Source organism: Buceros rhinoceros, unplaced genomic scaffold, assembly GCF_000710305.1.
Source record: "Buceros rhinoceros silvestris isolate BGI_N320 unplaced genomic scaffold, ASM71030v1 scaffold9626, whole genome shotgun sequence".
Taxonomy (NCBI): domain Eukaryota; kingdom Metazoa; phylum Chordata; class Aves; order Bucerotiformes; family Bucerotidae; genus Buceros; species Buceros rhinoceros.
Window position 1 is genome coordinate 1 of NW_010415778.1, and position 23406 is coordinate 23406.

The window sequence follows — 23406 nt, forward strand, 5'->3', positions numbered from 1 at the left end:
CCGGGCCCGCGCGGGTGCAGCGGCCGCCGGTGGGTATGACGGGTTGTGTGTGTGTGCTCGTGTGCGTGAGGCGTCTGCTGCTTCTCGGTGCCGGTCCTCCTCCGCCTTGGGTGGCGAACCCCCGTAACATCCATTTGGCCCGAACGATTTCTTCCTCCGCCCTTGCCCGCTTTCTGTACGTGTCTGTCTCGGCGTTTAGGAATACGGGGCTCAAGGAATGTGGCTTTGACTTGCTTGCTTACAAAGCAGAGAGAAACGTGAGGTTTCCCGTTCTGATCTGCTGAAGCCAGTGCTGCAGTGTTTGAAATAGAGGATGGTGTGCATAGGAATATGCTGGTGAGGTATGCGACAAAAAAAAAAAAAGGCTTAGGTGGTTTTCGCGAATGTCAGGATGCCTGTGTACGGGGATCCGACTGGGAAGTTAATTTGTTTATTTGGGGTTGGATTTTTGTGTGTGCTGTTTATTTGTTTTTCTTTGCATATAAATGATGTGGAATGTTGAATGTAGTCGGTTTGTGCATCGTGTTATTACTGTTATTATTACATTGCTTGTTGATTGATTGTATATTGAAATTTTAATGAGGAAAGATACATCTCAAAAGCTGCCCCTGAAGAAAAGGGCTCTTGTCAAAGTTAAAAGTGAGAGGTTGAAAACTTCCTCTGAATTCGGTTTGTCCTAGGGAGGTGGGGAGTATTCTTAGCCTTTTGCGGGTGTATGCTTGGGGTTTTTTGGGTTTTTTTGTGTGTGCGTGTCTTTTAGAGAGAACTCATCTATCAAAGAGGGTAACTACATATCCATTAAGTTTGAGTTTTTTTTTTTCTCTTGGAGGTTGAGAGGCGTTAAAATATTTATAATCCATGACTGCATATTAAAACGTATATGCACTTAAATAAGTAATATAATTTCTGAAACCATTTTATGTATGAATTGAATCTAGCTCAATGAGTAAGCTATTTTTGTTTGCTTGAGTGGTGAATACAGTATTAGAACACTGCAAGTTAAGTATGTAGCTTTTTTATTGAAATAAACACGTTCTGCCATGTAATTTATGGCTGGCATATCTTTCTTCCTCAGACCTGCATTGGAATGAAACGGCAGGCAGTATAGAGGATACATTTCAACAGGATAAAAGCAGTAACAGTAAAAATCACAGCTACAGCAATGTAACCCAGAAAGAAATTACACTGCCTTCAAGACTAATCTATTACATCAACAAGGACTCTGAAACCCCTTACCATATACTGGATACTAGGGCAAGGCACCAGCAGAAACACGACAAGGTAGGGTAAAAAGAGGCTTATCTGCAGAATTGTCAAAACTGTAATATGTGATGTGGAACTGTGTTAGAATGTTTTCTTTTGTAGAACTTTGAGATTTAGTAATGGTCCTTACTACCATTTTGGGGAATTAAAGGAGGGCATGTACTTAAAGAAAAATGCAATTTCCCTTATTTTAATTTAAAAATTTTGAATTTCAGGATGGTTCAGAAGCTGAGCTGTAGATAAAACAAATGGGAATTATGCAAAGTTGACTTGTCTGATCAGCATAGATTCCAATGTCTTTACTTAGAATATACCAGCATCAACAACATACTTATTCATAATAGCTCTAGACTGCAGAAATATCTGCATAGGGAGTTTCTTTAGAATCCTGAAATCCTGACAGCATGAGTTACTTGTCTTTGAGTCTATCATGCACTAACTAATAAATGCAGTATTGGTTTCCTGCCAGTGTATGACTAGTGAAGACCACTGTAAAATGTTATCTTTTTTGGTCAAATAATACCAGATTTTTTTAATTTGTAATGACAAGATCTAGCATTTAATTTTGTATCAATGCAGATAGTGGGGTATTTTTTTGAAATTGCATTTGATTAAACAAACTTGGTAAAGAAGTAATCCTATTCTAAACTATACTGCTTAGGAGGCACCCTTTAAAATTATTCCATCCTGTTTTTATAAATTTTTATTTTAAAAATTAATTTCTTCGTACAGGTTAAAAAGGTAAAGTGAAGGTAAAAATGGCTCTTTTAGGAAGAAATTGCCATGATTGGAAGGAGAGACAGTAAAGCAGATTAGTGTGTATGATATAATTGAAGAAGTTAGCTGTAATAGAGTTCCTACCTATTGAATTGCATTTCTTTTGACACTTTAGAAAGTAAACTTATTATGGATTATTTTTGCTTTTGTTAATATTGATTATGTGCCCTTTTATATGTGGAATTAATGTGGAGGTACTGTATAACCTTTGGGAAAAAATGTGGGATAGTTGTATAGTGGTGTTGTAATGGGAAAGAAGATTGCTTCTTAGCTTACTGAACTTGGAGATCAGTATGTGACTTTGGATGCGTCTAAATACACCAGAAAAAACGTTTGATTGTTGGAAATTGGAGCTGCCTCAGAGAATACTGTATTCAGAATCATAGCCCCTGAAAGTAAGACCACTCTTTTAAATAAACTTTAACTCTAGGGACTTTCTGTTCCCCTCTTTGGAGGTGGGTATGGAAAGAAAGGGATTTGCTTGCTTGCACATTCTCTGCCTTTGGGAATAGTGCTTCTTCCATATCTCTACGTGAGTTTTTTCTGTTCCCATATCCACAGGGGAGAATGTCCGACAGTCTCCTGGCATCACCCACAAGAACACTGCTACTGTTGCCTATCCTTCCTGTGCCCTACCTTATACCTACTGGTTGGGCTAAAGCTCTGCAGAAACCAGTGCTGGCAGAATTGATATTGATTTCCTCGTGTGTGCGTGCTGCTGAGTGTTGTGTAAAGTGGATCTCTCTTCTACTCACTGTGTCCCTTTTAAGCATAGGGAACTGCTTATGCTGCAGTTTTTTCTGTAGAAGGGTTCTTAAGCTTGGGGCTTCATGGAGAGTGACATTATGTTGACTTCATTCTTCTGGCATAAAACTTAAATTCCTTTGATCCATTTAATTGAAGAAAAGGGTTGATTACATTCCTTGTCTGGACTGATTTTTGCATAACTTGCCTGTAGAGCACCATAGAGGGCTTCCCCAACTTGCATCTTGTGTCTTTTCTTGTATGAAGCCATTTCTCTGCTTTTCCATCTGTATTGCCAATAATATAACGACAAATATTTGGGTTACTTTGTTCTGTTTAACATTCTCTATAGTTGTCTCTAGAGCAATAATGGGAGGGGTGGGGGGATAAATCTGTCTAGGATGTAAAAGGAAAACAAGCCATAAAGAAAACAGAATGCAATTAGTTTGTGAAAGATAGATGAGGATTTAGATTTTTTGTTTTCCTTGGGGTGAAGGAAGGGGATTTTTTTAGTGCTTTTATCCTTTCCCAGAATTCAGATAAATACTATATTGTAATAAATCCTATTTGTGAGATTTTGTTGTTTCCCACATTGGTAATAAAAAGAAATAACCAAAATACCTTTCTAGTTAGGTAAAGAAATCTAGATTTAAGATTGATTTTTAATGTTAAAAAAGTAAAAACAGATATGATAACCTTATATACATACACAATGGACAGCTGAGGAAGAAATACTTTTTTCTCCTTTTTTTATTTTTCTTGGAACCATACATCCTTTAACCAGTATTTTCTTGTAAGCCTTAATATACAATTTATAGGCATATGATGTGGATATACTCCCTAACTGTGGATGTTATCCAGTAGACCACTTTCTGTGCGTCTTCATTATAGTGGCCAGAAGAACATAAGCCATGTAGGTAGTTTGTGGGAGTAGGCCTGAATACCTCAGAAATGCTGAGTCACTATAAGGAGAGAGGAAGACTAGAAGAAATTGTGTGCATGTGGGAAGAAAGAGGTAAAGATAGAGTAATATATTTTAAATCGTTGTACATTATTATTTTATTTTTTAAAGTAACTTCCTAAAAGTAAGGGTCTGCCACCTTCTTCATGAAATGTATGTAGAAGAGAAGGGCTGGAGGAGAAAACAGTGTACCAGAGAATAAAAAATTTAAATAATAAATTGTTTTCTTAGCACCAATCCCCTTTATCCCCTTTCAGAGTGGTGAAACCAGTTGTGGTCACCACAGTGGGAGGGTGTATGTGATCTAAACTGTTCGTGGTACCTCTCTCATTCCTTCTTATTATTCTAAGAAGCTTTTTCTCACTGTTGAAAATCTAGTTTTGACTAAGTGGTCTGTCTTCAAGGTGGACAGAACTCTAGTGTATAATCTATTTTCTGTTTGTGCTCCAAAAAAAGCGTACTTTAAATATTTTGTGCTTCAAGACTCTAAAATATGTATACCTGCTTTCTCATAGTCAAGTTAAGGCTAGCTGGTTTTGAGTTCTTCTGAAGTTATTTTTAGTGTGAACTGCTCAAAAATGAGCATTATAAAAACACAGTGAAGAAGCTCACAAGAGTCCATAAACTTGCTGAAGAGGTCCGAGTCATTTGTGTTTTGAATGAACCAGTAATCTCTTTGTTGAACTGGGTGACTGCTTTGATGCATTTTCACAGGCTACATACACAAGATTAGTAGGACCTAGCAGGAAGACTGCATGGAACCCAACTTGTCACAGGAGGGTAGGAGCAAGTCCTTATGGTGGTCACCAGAGGGAAAAATCTTGCAACACGAAATGTAATCTCAGTGTAGTAGGATTGCCAGAGGAGCACAGCTCAGGGCAATCTTACGAAGCTTTGAGTGGAAAATTGCTTGAACTAGGTACGTATGAAGGAAGACTGCATCTGCTGGATAGTTTCTAACTGCTTTTAGATCACTGGAAATTGTAAAGAAGTAATGTCTTTATGCGTAATTCTAAGCTGTTAGTGTAATTTTGGGGAGGAGGGAGGTGTTAAGAAAACTGTTCTGCAGACCCTAATGACTGAAAAAAAAGTTTTAACTGTGAAGACAGTTTCATTCCCCGCCCCCCCGCCCCCCCAAAAAAATAAAAAAATTAGTTTTATTTTGGGCTGGTTTTCTTGGGATGAAAACTCTGGGTGCTTTTGTTTCAGCTAAGCTGTTTGTCGGTAAAGAATATATTCCTGCCAGGCTGAATGTTATGTTGCCCTGCTTTAAAGATCGAGATACAGCACTGTCTCAGTCCTTTGCACTACACACCAAAGTTGCATATGAAAATTGAGTGGAAAAGCATCCTTAAGATTTAAAGAAAACAACCGTATCCATTAGCCATTGCTAAGGAGGGAGTATTTAATAAAAAGCAGGACTGTTTGGTAAAGATGAAAGATCATGGTTAATAATCTCTTAAGAGGTAGCATCACATGAATTCTTACTAGAATCCAGATAAAAATCCTCTGGATTAACTATTGGTTTTCTTTCCCTGTATTAGGGCAGGTCTTCACTTCTAATCCCCATGTAATGAAAACTGATTAAAATAATGAATGAACATCATGTGGCTTACGCGTATGAGTTTAAGGCTGTAGGAGAATCTTTGTAATATTTCAGCTGGCTTTGAATTTTTTTCAGAATTTTCCGTGGTGCAGCTTCAATTTACACTACTTCCAAATAGATGATTTTTGTGTACTTGGTCTTTTTTTTTTCCCTATTCTATATTGGATTTATATTAATGAAAAGGACTAGACTCTGTGTCTTCAGTAGGTACTGACTAATGGGAGAGTTGAAACTGATCTTACTATCTTCAGTTTCTGGGAGAAGGCAGCTGTCTTCCTTATGCCAACTTCTCTCTAAAGTAGATCTACGTCTTGATTTCTTAGCTTAGCTGAAATGTGAGTCATGATATTTCTAAAACTTTCAAAATCCTTTTATATCTATATATGTGTATATATATATATTTCTGGGTCCTCTCATGAGCTTCAAATGTTAATCTGTAAAAGCTTTCAGTTCCTAAGTGTTAGGCAGTGCTACACTTGTGCTTGTTAGGCCTTGTTCCAAAATAATTAAGATAAGTTTCCTAGCATTTGTAGGAAGCTGGGTGCTGCAGGAAAGTGGTCCAAGATACGGATGCGCTACTTCGTAGAATCTTACAAACAAAACTGTGAGAGGGATATGGTTTGAGAGGCCAGTGTCACTACGGATAGGTATCTAAGTATTGTCATGTTGGGAGAGAAAGGAGGTTCTGGCCCCTGAGGTTAAAAGAGTAACAGTAGGATTGCTTTCAGAGGTGGGCCTGAGCCTTTTTTCATATGTTGACAAGCATTCTTTCAAAGAACAGTCTTCAAGTCTTGATGTTCATGTGTGTCAAAGTAACCTCTCTAATGTTAATCATTGAAGTCTAGAAACAAATCATCAACAGGAACTTTTCTGAAATTCTGTATGTTTTAAGCAGGAGTTTTTACATGCTGCTGTGACTTCTATGCATCTATGAAATGCTTTATTTCCCATGAATAGTGGAAGGTTATCTTGGCATATGTGCTGTATAGTACATGTTTTCTGAACACTAAAGAAGGATGGCTTCTGTATGAACTCTTGAGAATAGGCAAACAAGCTAAAAGAAGAGTAAGGAACTAATCTATGGTAAGTCGTACTAATTTGTACTTGTACTATTATCAGAATGAAGGTCTAGATCAAAAAAAACCAACAACATTTTAATGGTATAAAACCTATCTAAATCTGACTAAGGTTTCTATTTCCAAAATGAGAGTGATGAGATCACTTGCTCAGCTGCTTAAATGAGAGGCAGCTTTTGGCCATTAGTTTAGTCAGCAGAACTATATGGCAGAATTTCTAAAAGCAATGAGCTTGTCATTTGGAAATCATATCTGTATGAATATAACAAAAGACCCATAGGTACTGTCAGTCAAGTACTGCTGTTACTTTTGTCTAAAGACAAGTCATTATTCCATTTGGCATAGTTTTACTGTGAAGAAAGTAAATGCAATATAGTACTTCACTTTTGGTGATGATGATTGTAAAAATTCCTGGAAGTTTGGAAAAAGTGAATTATGGAGAAATAATGAAAACAATGAAAGTGTTCAAATTATGACACAGATGAATAGAACTGAGATTCAGTCCATTTTAATCTTGAAACTTAGACTAAGCTAGTGACTGGTTTGAAAGAAAGTGGAATTCTTTATGTAGATGGATTTTTAGCTTGGAAAACACCCTGAGAGGCTACTGCTTTACATAACCAGCTACAGCACTCTTACAATGTCAGTAATATGAAGAATCTCTTATTAAACTGAGTACACTACTAATCTGAGCTTCCAGGTCAGTAAAAAACCACTTTATTTTCCTCTCTAAAATTTGTGTGTGGGAGCAGGAAAGATTTTAAAGACTCAGATGCTCTTCAACTTGCTCCTCTGTATATCATCAGTAAGTTTTTGCTGAAGAAAACTTGATGTAATTTTGTAGCTTTGCTGTTGGAGTAGCTTATAGATGTCAAGGCGAGAACCTCTGGAGAGGTTTTTAAATGCTAACAAACATGTGCAAAGGAACCTGGTCTCCTCTTTATGTAAGCGAAGAATACTCATGCAGCTGTGAACATATGTGTGTATGCAAATGGTGCAAGAAGGTAATGTTAAATACTTTTTCTATGAAAAGACATGGTAAGACATCTAGGCCACATTCTTCAAAATACATGGTAATTATATAAATTCAAACAGGAATATAATGTTTTTATGCCAATCAGAAGAACACTGTATTTCAGATTCTACTTCAGACATTGTATTGCACAGTAGCCAGTAAGAAAATACTGTGACGTGATAAGCTGTATTACAGAATTCCACAGACATGTTTTGAAAAACTTCCTGCCATCATGGTGGTACATGATGTCTGTATTGGCTAAAACAGGACTTGCTGGTAGCTTGCTGTGCTAACTTATTACAGGAAAAACATCAAACGTTTTAGCTGCATTAACCTCACCTGTGTTCTGCCTTATGGCTTTTGTGGGTGGTTATCTGTTATTAAACTGGCTTAACAGAATCTGTGTTTTGCTGCAGCAGTGGTGTACCACATTCACCTGAATTCAGAACTATTTTGCTAAACCGTATTTAAAAATCCAGCATTCTTTTTGTAACTGATGGTTTGAGCTGAGTTTGGTGGAGAACATGCCCTACTTCAGGGTACCAAATGAGTGTCAGCTGCTTTGCAGCAATTGCTTATGTGTGCAGGCTACATCTGTTAAGTGAGGCACAGTAATAGATAGCAAGCCATGTTTTTATATACAGAAGTAGTTGTTTTCAGAAATAGCAATGTTACTATATCTAATACAAGATGAATCTTTTCTCCGATACTCTAGACCGAGAATGCAAGTTACTTCAATATTAAACTGCAGAAGGATAAAGAATACGTGGTTGATGGCTTAGAAACTTAAAGAATGAGATACATATGTCATTGGATGGGCTTGATTGGACAAAAGCTACAGGAGATCAGACTAGGCATTTATCTAGCTGTTCCTTAGAGCAAACAGTAGCAGATGCCTAGGGAGGGATGTCAGAGTGTAACAGTGGTAGGGTTGCTACTTCCTGGATTGGTCTCCCAGAGTCTAGCAATTTGTGACTCAGGATCTCCTGGGAACTAGATCTTGTCTTCTGGATTTGTTAACCCTTGATGGGAGTTCCTGATCTTGAAGTTACCAATTTTTATTTTTCATACATGTACATTTTTTAATATCTGTGGTGTCTTGTGCTGAAGTTTCAGGATTTTGCATGTTTCAGTACATCATGATGGCTTTTGAAGTGTGTTTTATTATTTAAGGTGGTGCGTCATCCTCCACATACAAACATTTCCTTAAGCAGTTAAGTAGCTTCAATCTTCATGAAAGGGAAGGTATTAAAGAGTTTGGCTTATTTAGTTGGTTAGGAATTGGTAGTCAGAACAAGAGAAATGAAAAAAAATTTCAAGTGGGAAACAATACTTGGGTACTGCTTTCTTGCAGGTCATTATTTAGCCTTGATGCTGCTCTTCTAAAAAGTGTTTCAAATTATACACATTTTAAGTAATGCATAGTCTGTTAGAAATGAAAGAAATGTTGCGCTTGTATCAAACTAAAAAGAGTGTATTTTTATTCCTAAACTAACCCTGGAGAAAGTATGTAGTCATTTTTGGTGTTACTTTTTTGCTCAACTTGGCTAAGAATAGTGTTTGAAATCATTGGTAGTGTTGTTACTAAAATGACTTGTAAACATTCTTAATGATACACTACACTGAGTAAATCCTGATTGGGCAGTCACTTTTTGCTATGTAATGTGTCAGAAACACTATGTCAGATCTGTCAGTAATAATCTTATCCTAAAGGAAAACTCAGTCTTCATGGCTTGTATATAAAAATGCAATGTACTCAAAATTACCATGTTTGTCTTTGAGCAGGAGATAGTTTGAAAAACTTCCAAACTGATACATACATATAAAATGTAATAAAACCTAGGTACTTAAAGAATTTCTGTAGTTCTCATTTCTCATGTTTCAGAATGATTTTAATGGAATAGTACATGCTCTTTTAAACTTTCCAGATAGTTAATACTGAATTCTTGTTTGTGGCATATACATGAAGTCACGTAATTGTAGGTAAATGTTACATGTTGAGGAACGTCAAAGCAGAGGCTCCTATAACTCTTAAGTGGAATTTTTGTGGGATAAAACTAATTGCAACCCTTTTCCTGCAAAAAGTGTTCATGGGTTTTGTTGGGTTCTTAAAATTAAATTAATACATGTGCGTGTTGAAAACATAATGAGGTTTTTGTCACAAATAGGTGCCTAAAAAGCTATTTGTGATGCTTGTTCCTTGGTTTCACTGTGCAAAGAAAGTGGAGCAAGGGCTGAAAAGCCTCTCCTACTAGGCATGCATTTAAACTGAGATTCTGTGCTTTTTCAAAAATGTGTACACATATACTAGCTTTCATCCTTGCAGATTCACTCTTGATAGAGATTCTTGCCATCAAGTCACATGTTTGTCCTTAACCTGTTTCATTCTGGTGATTCAGAGCAGCTGTAAACTCATTTTGCCAGGTCAGTGTTATCTCAACGAGTTGGTGAACTAGTAAAACAACTGTTAATATTAATTTACCTAAAAATGTAACAGAGAGAAAGCTTAATACTGCTTTCCTTCCATATTATTTTTTATATTACCTAGGAATATTGTTTTTAAAATTATTTACAGTGGTTGTATTTTTAATAAACAAAAAGCAGGCTTTAGGTAAGAGAATGCTTAATGATATCAAAGATCTTTAAAATATTTTGTAACTACACAATTTTTTACAGAAGCTTGACAATAAAGCTCTGGCCCTGTTGAAAGTGAAATGATAATTCTGGGGGCAAAGAATGCTAAACTAAGACAGGAAACATCACAGCTGATTTTAGTCACTATAGCAACTATTAGAAATAGTTTTTTAAATTCTATTGAAATGTTCTATGAAAGATGATGGATACCTTTGAGAAATAAGATTAAAATCAGTGCTGCTCTGTGCAGTGCAAGAATGGAAGAGAAACGCAAAGAATTATGCTTTTTGAACAGATTTTCTCCTCCTTGGGAAAACTGTAGGCTTTGTGGGTCTTAAAAGCTAACCTTCATGATTTAAGGTATGCCATAAACTAGCTAGATTCATTGTGGTGTTTAATAAAAAATAGTGGGTTTTGTCTTTTGATTAAAGGCCTTAGTCATAATATTCCAACTTTATGTAATTATTAGTACTGTATCAAATAAGTGTATAAGTAAGCATGATTTGATTATAACATTATTAAGGGAGAGGTTCTCTGAAATTCAGATCTAATCTCTTCCACCCTGCCAGAACAATGTCTTCCACAAAAAGGACTTCTTGGATTGTCTCTTATCTTTTCCTTATTTTTCTAGAAAACAGATGATCATGTCTTAAATGTCTTTGGCTTCGATTAGAACAGTATAGAAAAGAATAAAGAATACAATTTGTATATCTGACAAAAACTGAATATCCTGAAAGTAAAAGTTAACTCCCTATGCGAGACAAGCTAACATTGGATTTTTGGTGTTGTAGTATGTTGAGCAGCATCAGTCTTCTGTACACTGTTTTGGCTACAATACCAAGTACAAAGCTTCTAATTCTGAAGGGATTACTCTAAAGGAGCCTCTCATAACATGTAATACAAGCCGTGCCGTGATTTTCTCGTTTGAAGGTGTGTATTTCAAGTGCATTAATTATTTCAGGCCTTTTAAAGGGAATGAATGTAGTAACATAATTAAAAGAAGCTTTTGTTACATAGCCAATTTGGTTATGGCAAAATAAGACTTGACTTCTTTTTTTTCATGTGAGGAATGAGTGTGTATTTGAATGAGTGTGTATTTTGAAAGCATGGTTTTCAGATACCGTTTGCTTCTCTCTCTTTACCCTCTAAAAGACAAATCCTTTTGGATCAGAATTTGGTACAAGGGGAAAGCTTTTCATGAGCCTGTGAGATTCATGAAAATAAGCACGTTATGGAAAACTTTGGTTTTGCATAAGTGTTTGTCATATTTTTTGCATATAAAGCTCAGTGATGCTTTTGACAACTTTAAATGTTCTGCAAAACTGTATAGTATTCCTATGTGTTCACGTTTACAGGCTGTACACCTGGCCCAGGCAAGTTTCCAGATTGAGGCCTTTGGTTCCAAATTCATCCTTGACCTCACACTGAATAAGTAAGTGCACAATCTGAGGTTTCTTTCTTTTCTGCTCTTACTGTCTTTAACTTATGGTACGAAGTTGGGGCACGTGAAATCCCAAGATCTGTGGAAAAATATGCTATTATCCAAGTTTATTAATATTAAATAACATGTAGCCTTTTTTTAAGTAAGGTAACTGTTACTCTTGCTGAACACACATAAACATACATGCCTTTAAAATTTTATCATTCACAATAAAATAAATTATGATAAATAGAGAGATTCCAGTACTAGTAGTGTTTGAAAGGTATGGCCTTTCTTGTGCATTTTTTTTACTTATTGTTAGACTGTCATGCAGACATTATTTTAGTTGCTCAGGTCAGTTTATAGGAATATTGTAAATACTTGTATGAATGACTGATCTTTAATGATCTGGAAAACATGCTATTTTCACTATAATCGTGAAGTTCCTAATGAGGTGGGAATCCTAATGGTTTGGCTGTACTGAAAAGTGCAGCTAGAGTCTGTTTATTAGTGAGAGGAAAAAAAATTTACATAATCTTCAGAATGTCTGACTTGTCATACAGGTCAGTGGTGGTTTAATTGTTTGTATCATATCTATTTATTTATGTCCACAGCTAAAGGTATGGAACTGTGTGGGTTTTTTTCTAAGAATTGTACTGAAGAGTTTTTTGCCACTGAAAGTCTACACTGAGAAAGTTAAATACTGATAAAATCAGTATTAAATACTGGACAGGTAAAATTATGTACAGTATTGATTAAAAGTGCATTTGCACCTTCTGCTGCCCTTGAGCCTTTCAGCACACTTAAAGGAGAAACAAATTCACAGAAACAATTGTACACTGATTTTAAAAGATTAATATGTTCCTCTGGTCTTGAGGTCTGTATAATGTCTTATTTTGGTCTTAACTATCATGTAATGAAAGTTTTGTTATGGAGAAAAATGCAAGCTTGTTAAATCTAATTGATTTTCAAAGCAGCAAGCTATGAGTTTATAAAATTGGCTGAACTGTTTATAGTCACACATTTTCCTCCTTGGCTACTAGTTATCAGATGTTTTGCTGTAAAGGTCAACTGGAAATGTTTTCCTTCATTTATGCATTATTTTGAAGTTAGGTTGCTCTTGCAGTTCCATCTTTTAAAATGTGACACAAAGTCTTGACCGACTGGTGAAAGATGAGTTAATACAGAGGTGGGGACAAGCAGAAGGACAAGCAAGGTTTTAAAATAACTGGGTGTTCTCTAGTCTCTGGAAGAACTATAGTTTAGGACAAGACTATGGTGTTTCATGAGAGTTGGACCCATGTAGAGTAATTCCAGTGGGGTAATTGTGAACCCATATCTAGCAGCTTCTAAGGTACAGGGAGTTTCTCCTCTTGGTCTGCTTGCCACTGTTCCTGTTTGCATATCTAGCCAATAGTGAGATTGAGCATGCATTCCCAAGATGGCACTACATGTAGGACATGGCTGGTCACACAGATCATCACAGGAAAAAAGTGAAGGAAAAAACCCACAGCCTTTACTGGCACCACATGTAAATGCAAACAGCACTCAGGTGAACAGGAAAAGAGACAGCCTGATGAAGTTCTTCTCCAGCTGATGGGAACTGAACGTTTGACAGAGAAATACACGCACCGGCTCTCCTCATTCGCAAGTGTGCCCACACTCACAGACATTAATGTTAACACAGATTTTAAGTTCATCCAACATCTGTGTCTAGGCCTGAGGTCTCTTAACTTGGTCACAAGCTTAGACCTTGGGTCTTTGTAGGTACAGGTCTAATTATAGTTGCTGTCTGATTCTGAAATTTGCTTGCACATCGCATCTAGACAGAATAGAGAGCAAAGTCGCATAGAAAATATTACAAGTAGGACTCCTTAAAAACATAGGACAGACTGTAGTGATCAGGTGCAGGGTTGGGCCAAACAAACCTACTGACTTGCAGCTTATACTAATGGCTCCTTTTTATGCCACTTCCTCCCCATTTTCCCACACTTGTTCTGACCTGATTGACCTTCCCTGCCTTTGGCACTTCCACTGAACACCCCATAAAAATGTTTGCACGTCTCCACAAGTCCCTGCAGATATATTGTAATAAGTTTGATCTTTCCCAGGAGACCCATGATGATGTTGTTTACCACCTCTTACCCGTTCTAAAGTGCTATGCCTGAGTGGCTCCTTCCATGGTCTGTCAGTCAGTCACCTAACAGAGTTAATAGCTAAGACCAGAACTCTTATCTCCTGTTCATTATGGTTTGTGTGTCAGGGTCTTAGTTGCTTTTCCTGTCCTAGTCTCTTATGCTGAATGCCTGTTAACCAAATACCATCACAAACCCAAAAGCCTTGTGTTCCCCATATCCCTGCAGTGTTACCCGTTGACCAGCCCTGCTGTGTGTTCTTGCTCATTTATAACAGCAGATGGTCCATAAAGAAAGTAGATGTACATGGTTTTTCTAATTGTGGTTTCTTTATCAACAATCAAGAAATCCAGTGTCTTTCACCTCAGAAAGAGAGAGGGAGATCACTTGTGCAGCTTATGTGAAGGAGTTCTGCCCTGGGTATCAAGATTTTTCTTATTGGCTATATGTAAGGTGCAGGGTGTTCAGATGCCTAACTTGGTATTCCCACTGTTTGCCTCTTTATACTTTAGATCATCTCCTAGATTATTAAGTGGTTTTTGGGTCAAGAAACACTTAGTTTTCAGTTTGACTTTATCTGGTTTTGCTACAGAAAACAATGACTTCAAAAACCTGTCCTATGTTTTGACCTAAGACTTCAAACCTGTAAGACATAAAACTTGTAAATAAACCATAAGTTTTAAGTACCCATTGACAATGATTTGAAAAAGACCCATTCTTGTATCTCAGACTTATGCGTTCAGCGAAATGCTGCCTTTTCTACTGTGTTGGTTTACAATGAATTTTAATTGGCATATTGGTATTACTAACGTCTAGCCAGAAGGAAAGACAGAACAACAGGGTCACAGGCCTGAAGCATTATGTGCTATTGGCCAGATAATCCAGTTGCATGTGGAATATGTATTCAAAATCCACAATACCCTTGAATATATTGAAGATGCATATTTTTATCAGTTACTCTAAGATGAGTTAATGTTACCTACTCTGTGTGTATTCTGGTTTTGTCCCTTTTTTTTTTTTAGGAAAGTTCTTTGAGTACATAAAGCTAAAATTAGAGGATGGTTGTTGCCTACAAACAGGTTCCAGTTTTAAGTTTTCTTTACCTTTTGGAATCTGTATGGATGCCTGCCTTCTGTGTTCCAGCTTTTCTTTTTTTCATGGCAAGTATTATAAACAGAAAGTGAAGAAAATTAGATATACACTTACATTAATAACCGTCAAAGTTTTGTAAGAACAGGTGTCAATTTGAAAGTTTCTGGAGCACATTAATATAAAATTTTACTTGATGTTTTCTATCTTGCTATAGTGCAAGAGCACAAACAGCTTGAAGAAAATAAAAATTCATCAAACCTCTTGAATCCAGTGTGGAGACAATTCAAATGGAAGTATTGATCCAGCTGCTGAAGCCATGCAATCATTCCACTTCTCCGGGAGGAGAAAAGACAACAACTATGGAAGTGTCAAGAGAAGGAACAAGGAAGGACTAACTCACCACTTACAGTCACAGGCAAAAGACAGACTCAACTAGGGGAAACAAAATCAATTTAATTCAAACCAACAGACCCATTACTGAATCACTAATTAAACTAGAGTAGACAGAAGAACAAGATCTTAAATACAACTTCCTCCCACGCCTCCGTTTTTCCTGGCTTTGCTACCTCCCCGCCAACACTCAGTGGCACGATGAGAGGGAACATAGGATGAGGGTTGCAGTCAGTCTTAGCTCTCTCAAGGGTGTTCTAGCTGCTTGCTCTTCATGAGAAACACTCCTCAGAGGTCCTTGCGGCCTCATGGCTTCCCTTCTGCAGGCAACAGTCCTGCATGAATGTCTCTGCTCACATGGGGATCTCTTGCTGGGAGCAGCTCTCCGGTGCTGAACCATCCTGACGCCAGCCTTTCTCAAAGTCACAGCCTCTTATAGGATATCTGGCTATCTGCAACAGGGGTCTCTGCCCTTTGCAGCACAGGTGTCTCTCTCTGCCTTTCTGCAGCCTGACCATCTTCCTACCAGTGCTCTCTGAAGGGCTTCAGCCAACTTGCTACGGACTGACAGAAAATGGCTGTACTGGTGTATTGACCAACCTTCTCTTGGTTACCTTGGTAACCACATGATTGCTTCTTCCACCCTTTCCAAAAAAACAAAGAACACTCTCAAAAACAAAAGCAAAAGGTGTTCCCAAAGGTGTTTCCCCTCTTAAATATGTTTATTAGCAGAGGTACTGATAGGTGCAGCCTTGGCCTGAGGTGTGGCCAGATTGGAACCAGGATGGGAGCTCTTTTCATGAAACTTCTTACACGTGCCACACTACCAACCCCATCTCCTGCTACGAAAACGCCGCCAAACAGAGGAGGCAGCCTCCTATCTCACTACTGAAACCATGCCAAATCCTGAACCACAACAGGAAGATTTGTATGGAGTTTGAATGGTTCGTCAACTTTTCCATGGCACAAGGCCTACATGTGTTAAACCAGATGAAAAGTAATGTGTTAGCTTAAAGGTCATTCTTGGCAGCTTTTTCTGAAAAGACAACTCAGGAAGAAAGCTAACTCTTTAACAAGGTGGGCTACTCTGAAGTTTCAGACATCTTCATTCATCCCATCTAATTCAGGCTGGCAGTGTGATGGTATGACAATGGATAATAATTGCAGATATGTGGATCATGGAAATAATTTAATGCAAAAAGTAATACTTTAATCTGCAATGGATTAAATAATGTTAATACTTAGTACAAAAATGACAGGTTATAGGGTACTACTGGTGTAATGATTAATCCCATCTGAAAAGTTAGACTTCTTACGATTTGGCTATGATTGTCTGCCCAAATTTGATAAAGTACCTATGCACCAAATAACATGTAGCATTTCTTAAAACCTGATTTATATAAAAGCCTTTAAAAGTATTCCTTAATTTCAGTAACTACTGTCAATTCATTTGTAATGTATTTGCGTAATCAGTGACTCTAGTATATCTGAACAATTTTTTGATTTTTAAGTTGCTGTTCTTCTGTTGAAGTACAGGTGTTTCTGTAGGTAACTCTTATGTCCTGTTTAAAGCTAGAAGTCTTTGTGTTCTGGCGTAGTACTAAAACACGTTAGGAGAGCAATACTACCAAAAGCAGTGAATTAGAAATGTCTCCTTGCTGGTGTTCTAGTGATGAGGAAAGCTGGCTATATTGTCTGGCAACTTTCAGCCAATGGCCTCTCACCAGTCTCTAAATAAAGGAGAATAAAGTACTGGCAGCTGGGGCCATGCTAGAGCCTTCCCCACTGGGACTGCGGTGACTGAGGTGCATATAAGGAGTGGGGAATCAGCTACCTGAGCTGGAGAGAAACAGAAGCTAAAATAGAAAAGATGAAAACTTCTTTTCATTCCTACTGAAAACTTCCCTCAAAATCTAGGATTTTGGGGGAAAGGGGGAAAAAAAATCACCAAGAGATCCTGTATTTTTCTGCTTTTATTTCTTTTTCCTGTAGAAATCTCCAGGAGAATCTATTTCCAAGAAAATGGTTTTTCTTTTCAATGAAGAGATCATACGAAAAAAATCTGGCAGCTTTGGCATGAACTGAAAAAAACCCAGAACCCACTGCATTTGACTGTAACATGATTTAAATATTTGAGACATTACAATATGATGACTGTCATGAGCAGCCACTCACTTAGGTGAAGTTTTTCATTACAGCCAATTTTATCCATCAGCTTAAAGCTTAAAATTGTTGTGTAGTCTTTGTGGTGTATGCTTCTAGAAGGGCTGAATTTAACTTGAGAATAGTCCCAAAGGAGACACGTTGTTAGCATAATTAAACTAGTAGGGCAGTAACTGGATTATTTGAGAATCTATTTGATTCTTGTTCTTTATCAAAATTCTTTTTAATGGAAATGGGAAAACTGTTCACAGTTTTCTGGAAGGGAACTTCGAATATTTATAGCATTTTCTTAAAACATTTCTTAAACATTTAGGGTACTAAATGGATCCTAGAATATACACAAACTATGTAAATTGAACGTGATAATAGTAACCCTGGCAAGTTTAACTCTATCTGCTTTTTAAAATTTGCTACAGACGCAATGCAAAAAACTCAGTGCTAGGATTTTACACTAAAGTATGTGTATTCCTGTGAGTTAGTGCAGTCTCGAGTGTCTCAGCTGTAGATAACCGAGCTTTATTGCCTTATTTGCCACTTCCAGAACTGGAGGAAACCTAGTAGAAACTATCATGTGCCTCACTGGACGTTTCACACTGAGGAAGAGAGACAGATACCAAAACCTCCCCATATTTTTCAAGATACTAACGTATGAAAAAGCTTTCTTTAGCTGTTTTATAAAGAACAGACACGCGAAGAAGCTTCCTTCTCAATTACTGTGTTCAGCTGTAAATTGAAAGCATTAATTATAAGCAATATTTCAGGCTTCTGACTTCTCTTAGTATGTTGTTTCTGTAATTTTAAATGCTTAGTTCGGCTCTCTTTTCCATCCTATCACTAAGGTTATGATAAAAACATGTATTTTACAAATGCGTGTGCATACTTAGTATTATGTGATCACTGATGTTCACTGCCTGGTGTTCTACTCATGCACTCTTGTACGGTAAGAGGCAGCACTAATCCTGCCATTCACAAAGGGCTTGCACTCTTAGCAAAATGTCTCAAATAGTTCTCAGCAGTATTTCCCTCTCCTTGTCATCTACTACTTTCATTCCTCCTAGAACTTTCTAGATCACTCTTTTTAATAGTTTTTCTTCTTTTTGATGTAAATTTTCTTCATCTCATCCCCTTCTCTTTAGAAAATACTTATAAAAAGTCTGTATGATTGTCTCTTTCTATATGTGTTTTGTGGGGGAGAGCTTAAAACTGTAGCCATAGAAATTAATGTTGCAGTCCTTGACTTTAAAGCACTCAAATTTTGGATTCCCCTGTGGTAATGTCCCTACGCCTACTGTAAAATGCATGAGCAGAGTTGTGCTCCGTAGAAAGGCTGTAAATAAAATCATTGACAGTAGAGGTTTTTTCAACAAGACTGTAAGAAACTCAACATAGGCTGATTTGTTTGAAATTTCACTTTCTTATCTTTTTTTTGTGTGTGTGCGCGCTAATGTAAGAGCCCTTAGGACATATGTTCCTGCATGGGATCTTGGAACCTCTGGGAAGAGGCATGTAAAGAATATGTAAAAATTAAAAAAAACCCCCAAAATTCAAAGAAACAAACAAAACCCCAAAAAGCAAAACAAAAAAACCCCACTAAACAAACAACCCCACCCACCCAAAAAAACCTGCAAACCCAAAAGTCAGAGAGGACATGGTTTTTGTTTTTTAAAATGCAGGCGATTTTGTGAATATTAGCCTTCTTGTCAGACCACTTGCTTGTGGAGTGAAAAGACTTTATTTTATTTGCTACTGATTTGGATTTAGTTAAGTGTGGATATCACACCCTTCTGATCAGGTTTTTGAATGCCTGTCAGCTGACACGTGACTACAGTCATTGGTTTGGTGGATTGTTAGGGTCAACAAGCTCAGGGCAGGCAAATACATATCTGGAGGAATACGACAATACTGTAAAATTATGTGTGGCAGGATGACGATGTTTATTGCGTCCTCGCATGTAAAAAATATAGGTATCAAATACAGAAGGAGGTTTGAAAGGAGTTCCTTCTCACACAAAAAAAAGTAAAATACAAATCTTGTCACAGGACATTGTGCATATTAAACTATTTATAGGAGTTAAAGGATTGGAAGAATTTACAGAAAATAAACCTGCTTGGGGCCATTGAAAACAATTATACTAACTGATGTATGAAATCCTGGTGTCACAGATCATGGGGAGCTGAGAAAACTCCCTGGAAAATTGCTACAAGTTGTATTTGCTGTCAAATGTATTGAGGAATAGTCTGACTTGATGCATCCTTTCTTAGGTTATGTTCTTATTCCTTCCTCACATAACCGCTGTAACATGGCAGTGGTGAAGAACTGCTGCCTTTCTAATCTAGCAGTATTTTCAGTCTGAGATGGTCCAGTCTTGTCAATAGTGAGATCTTCATGCTGAAGTGGATTACTAGCAACTTAGATTCTGTTACACTCAGGCTGAAATCTTTGCATTTGGAGCTAGTATCAATCATGCGTATGCTTTGACGTATGATTGAGTTCATCAAACTAGCTCCTAAGGGCCTATGTCACCAAGTTTAAATTCAGTCAATGACAGAGCTAAAGTTGTGCTATGTAGTTCAACAGGGAAGCGTGGATTAAGGGCACCAGATAAACTTCTCAGTTTGCTGAAGTTACCAAAATATATCTCTGATTCTGCTATAGTTGTTAATCTAATCTGAAGGTGTCAAGTCAGCTCTCTGTAAGAATAAATAAACTTATTTCACTAGTTTTAGTATTAGAAATAAAATAATAAAACACCCCCATGTTCCATTGGAGTTTTCCTTCATGCTAAGAATTGGTTTATATTGGACTGTTATCACTAGATATAAAGTATCATAATGTGGAGCATTCAGTGAATTCTTTAACAGGAGAAGAAACCCAGGTTTCTATTGTATACAGAAGGAAGCTTTGGCAAATATGGTTACGATTGAATAAAACCATTCTGGCAAAGGCAGATGGCAGCCCTCGACCTTACTACAGGTTAATAAAATTCTTATTGATAATTCAAAATTACCTATTTTCCAAGCTGGTGATGGAAGAAAGGATCAATTATAATGCAATATTGAGTGAACTTTATTTTGTCAGTTGCTCTTCTAGGAATGTTCTGTCATAGCAGGTTACGTAGAGGTGTTTTCCATGACACAGTACTCATATCTTCTGAAGTGTTGTCTAGCTGTTCATTTCTTCATATCTTTTTACATAGCACTTTTTGAAGTTATGTTGTCTTCAGTGCTGTGTTAGAGGAAAATATGGTAGAAACTGAGCAATGTACTGTTCTTATTATTCTGGAGAACTTAATATTCTGAATATTCTTAATATTCTGAAGAACTCTTTGAGTGCCTGCTTTCCAAATATCTAAAATATCACCTAGGAAATTTCAGTTTAATAAATTTGACGTCAGCTCATCCTTTTCTCTACATGAAAGGCAAATCCATCAAGTACAAGACCATGCAAAAAGTGATTTTTATATAAGTGTACTGTTGATAGAATCATTATGGTATTAATAGGAGGAGTGGGGACTTTCTTTGATTCCATAGTTATGAAAAAATTAACCTATACACCTGCATTACCTATTGTTTCTTTTAATTGCTTGTAACCACAGATGCTTGATCCACAGTATCACACTGTGATTTAAGCTCCTTCAGTATAAGAAAAAATAGTGAAACCTTGTCGTGTTTTAAAAAATAATAGTTAATATTTGTGGTATATTTATTTCTTGGAGGCAATCTTGTCAGAGCAGCTTCAGCCAAGTAAAGACTACTGTAAATACATACTAGAAACTTCAAAATTAATTTCCATAAGAACAGACAACTTAACAAAGCTTGTGAATATAATTGAAATAAAGGTATAGATGGCAATTCCTTTAGATGAGAGTCTTGATGACCTAACAAAATACCTTAACACGGTCTCAATTTATTTTTCACGTCTTTTTCTGCTGCTAAACTATATCTGTGAAATGGGCAAAGACATCCGATTCTTTCGAGTAATTCAACCACGTTGCTCAGACACTGGTACGGAGCTTGAATCATTTCAGAATACTTAAATAATTGCTTGGTAGTAGGTTAGTATAAAGTTAATATTCAAGAAAGATAATTTGATTGTGGTCTGATTTTCCACAGGCATACTAGGTTGCTGAAAGCTGACTTGTGTATGAGGTACCTGTTACCTGTGTATGAGGTATCTGTTTATTTATTTCATATTGTTTAACTACCCAAATCAGTTATTTTTATCAGGAGAGTTAGATGCCGGCTGAAGTAAGCCACTTTTCCCACTGCAGCTCTCCTGCTAATGAAAACAGCAGCAGTGGAATATGTGCCAGGGAAGTGGATGGAAGTTCTTGAGGAAGCATCTGCTGCTTCCTTTAACAGCTGGCCTGTGACTTCAAAGGCAGCAACTACTGGGAATGACATATCCCTTTGCTGCTTATTTTGCATCTCTCAGTGTAACTCAGCTAGAAGAACTGGTGGTGTCAGACAGCTTAATACAAAAAAACTGTCTAAGACAAACAAGGCAGGATGGGAGGAACTGAGGAAAAGGACATAGAAGACTAAAATTTTTTCTTCATGAGTTCATTCAGTGTGTTGCAATTTGATGTGTTCATTGTAAGGCATCGTGCTAATGTGTCGCTAGCCCAAATATGCTTTTGTCTGATGTGATCATGACTTACATAGTTGTTTAATTAAAGTCTGCACTGTTTCTGGTGCTCGTAATACGGAAAAACAAATTAGCTGTACTGGATGCATTTCTGCTCAATCAAAATGTTAGTGGATTCACTGAAAGGTGACAAACCACAGGGCGGTGTAGATGAGGCACAAGTGTATTTTCTAAAATTTAAGGCTGCCTTTTGGAGGTAAATTTAGGCATTTTGTAAATGATAATGAAGAAAGCAGAGTTACTTTGATGTGGAGACTCCTTGCTTTATGTGTGTGTTCTATATCATTCCTCAGGCCCTTACTTCTACGTGAGCTCTTAGCCAGTGTATTCCAAGCCTTTCTTTTTGATGCCACTTGCGTAAAGGATCCCATCACGCCTACTGGTGAAATTATAGTGATGGTCTTGTATCTGTCTTTCGTGTTGGAAAAAATGTTTGAAAGTTATCTTGGTTAAGTATTAATCTTTTTCCTCTTTTTCTTAAATAATTTCTCCAAAGTCTTTTGTCAGATTTGTCAACATTAATAATAGTAAAAGTTTTGGTAGGTAAAATTTGCAGTAGCAGTTTTACACTTATTTTTACAGCTGTTATTTGGAAGATTTAGCAAAATAGAGAACAAACCCTTATATTCAAATTACGTCTTTTTCTTTGCGGCAGTAGTGGAATACTTTTGCTGAATTTTTCTGTCCTAGACTATTTTCTGCAATGTCACATTTCAATACTAACCTAATGAAACAATCTCTAAATTTGTAAATTAAATATGTGTTTGTACTGATTTTGCTATGAATATAGAGAACAGGACTGAAATTAGCTTTATTATAGAAGCAACTGATAGTGTGAACTAGCAGAGCCATGATGGAAAATGCCTGTAAACATACTGTCCCCTTCCTGCTCTCCCCTTGCCCTGAATAAGATCAGATTAGCAGTATACATTGATGTCCTGGTTTGAGTTATAACAGAACTCATTCTGTTCAGTGATTTTACTTTTCAGCTCAATCTCTGGCTGAACTTTCTAAAGTTATGGATATATTTTTGCAGACAGTGTCTGCTTCAAGAAGTGATAACACTTGATGCTTACAGTTACTATCAGGAGTTGGGATGGAGAAAGGCTGCTCTTTATACCTTCTGTTGTGCGGACCAAGGTCACTGCTAAATCCTGTGTCCCACGGTGGGGGTGCAGTAAGTGAGAGGCTGCATCTGCAGGGAGGAGTGAATGGGACAGGTGACCCTAAACTGACCAACAGGGTGTTCCGTTCCATGTACGTCATTCGGTATAAAGCTGAAGGATCACAAGGGTCTTGCCCTCTTCTTCAGTGGCCAGTGTCTGAGGAGGACTCTCTCCCTTCTGCCTTTGATCCCGGTTCGTGCATTCCTGAAGCCAATTCCAGAATCTAGCTCCTGCATCTGGTTCCTGTCTGCTGCTGAGACCAGTCTGGGCCTTCACCAGTGTCTGCTCTGCAGCATCAGTGGTGGTGGTGCCATGGG

General features: G+C 37.3%; 1 protein-coding gene across 1 annotated transcript in view; it reads left to right on the forward strand.

Annotated features, from left to right (window-relative positions):
* The first annotated feature begins 383 nt into the window (after positions 1–383).
* ADAM23 (ADAM metallopeptidase domain 23) overlaps positions 384–23406 on the forward strand; it is a 70039-nt gene continuing 47016 nt past the window's right edge. Inside the window, exons 1-3 of the mRNA XM_010137539.1 lie at positions 384–399; positions 1076–1281; positions 11432–11508. Of these exons, the coding sequence (XP_010135841.1) occupies positions 384–399; positions 1076–1281; positions 11432–11508 (299 nt within the window). The remainder of the gene's footprint in view (positions 400–1075; positions 1282–11431; positions 11509–23406) is intronic.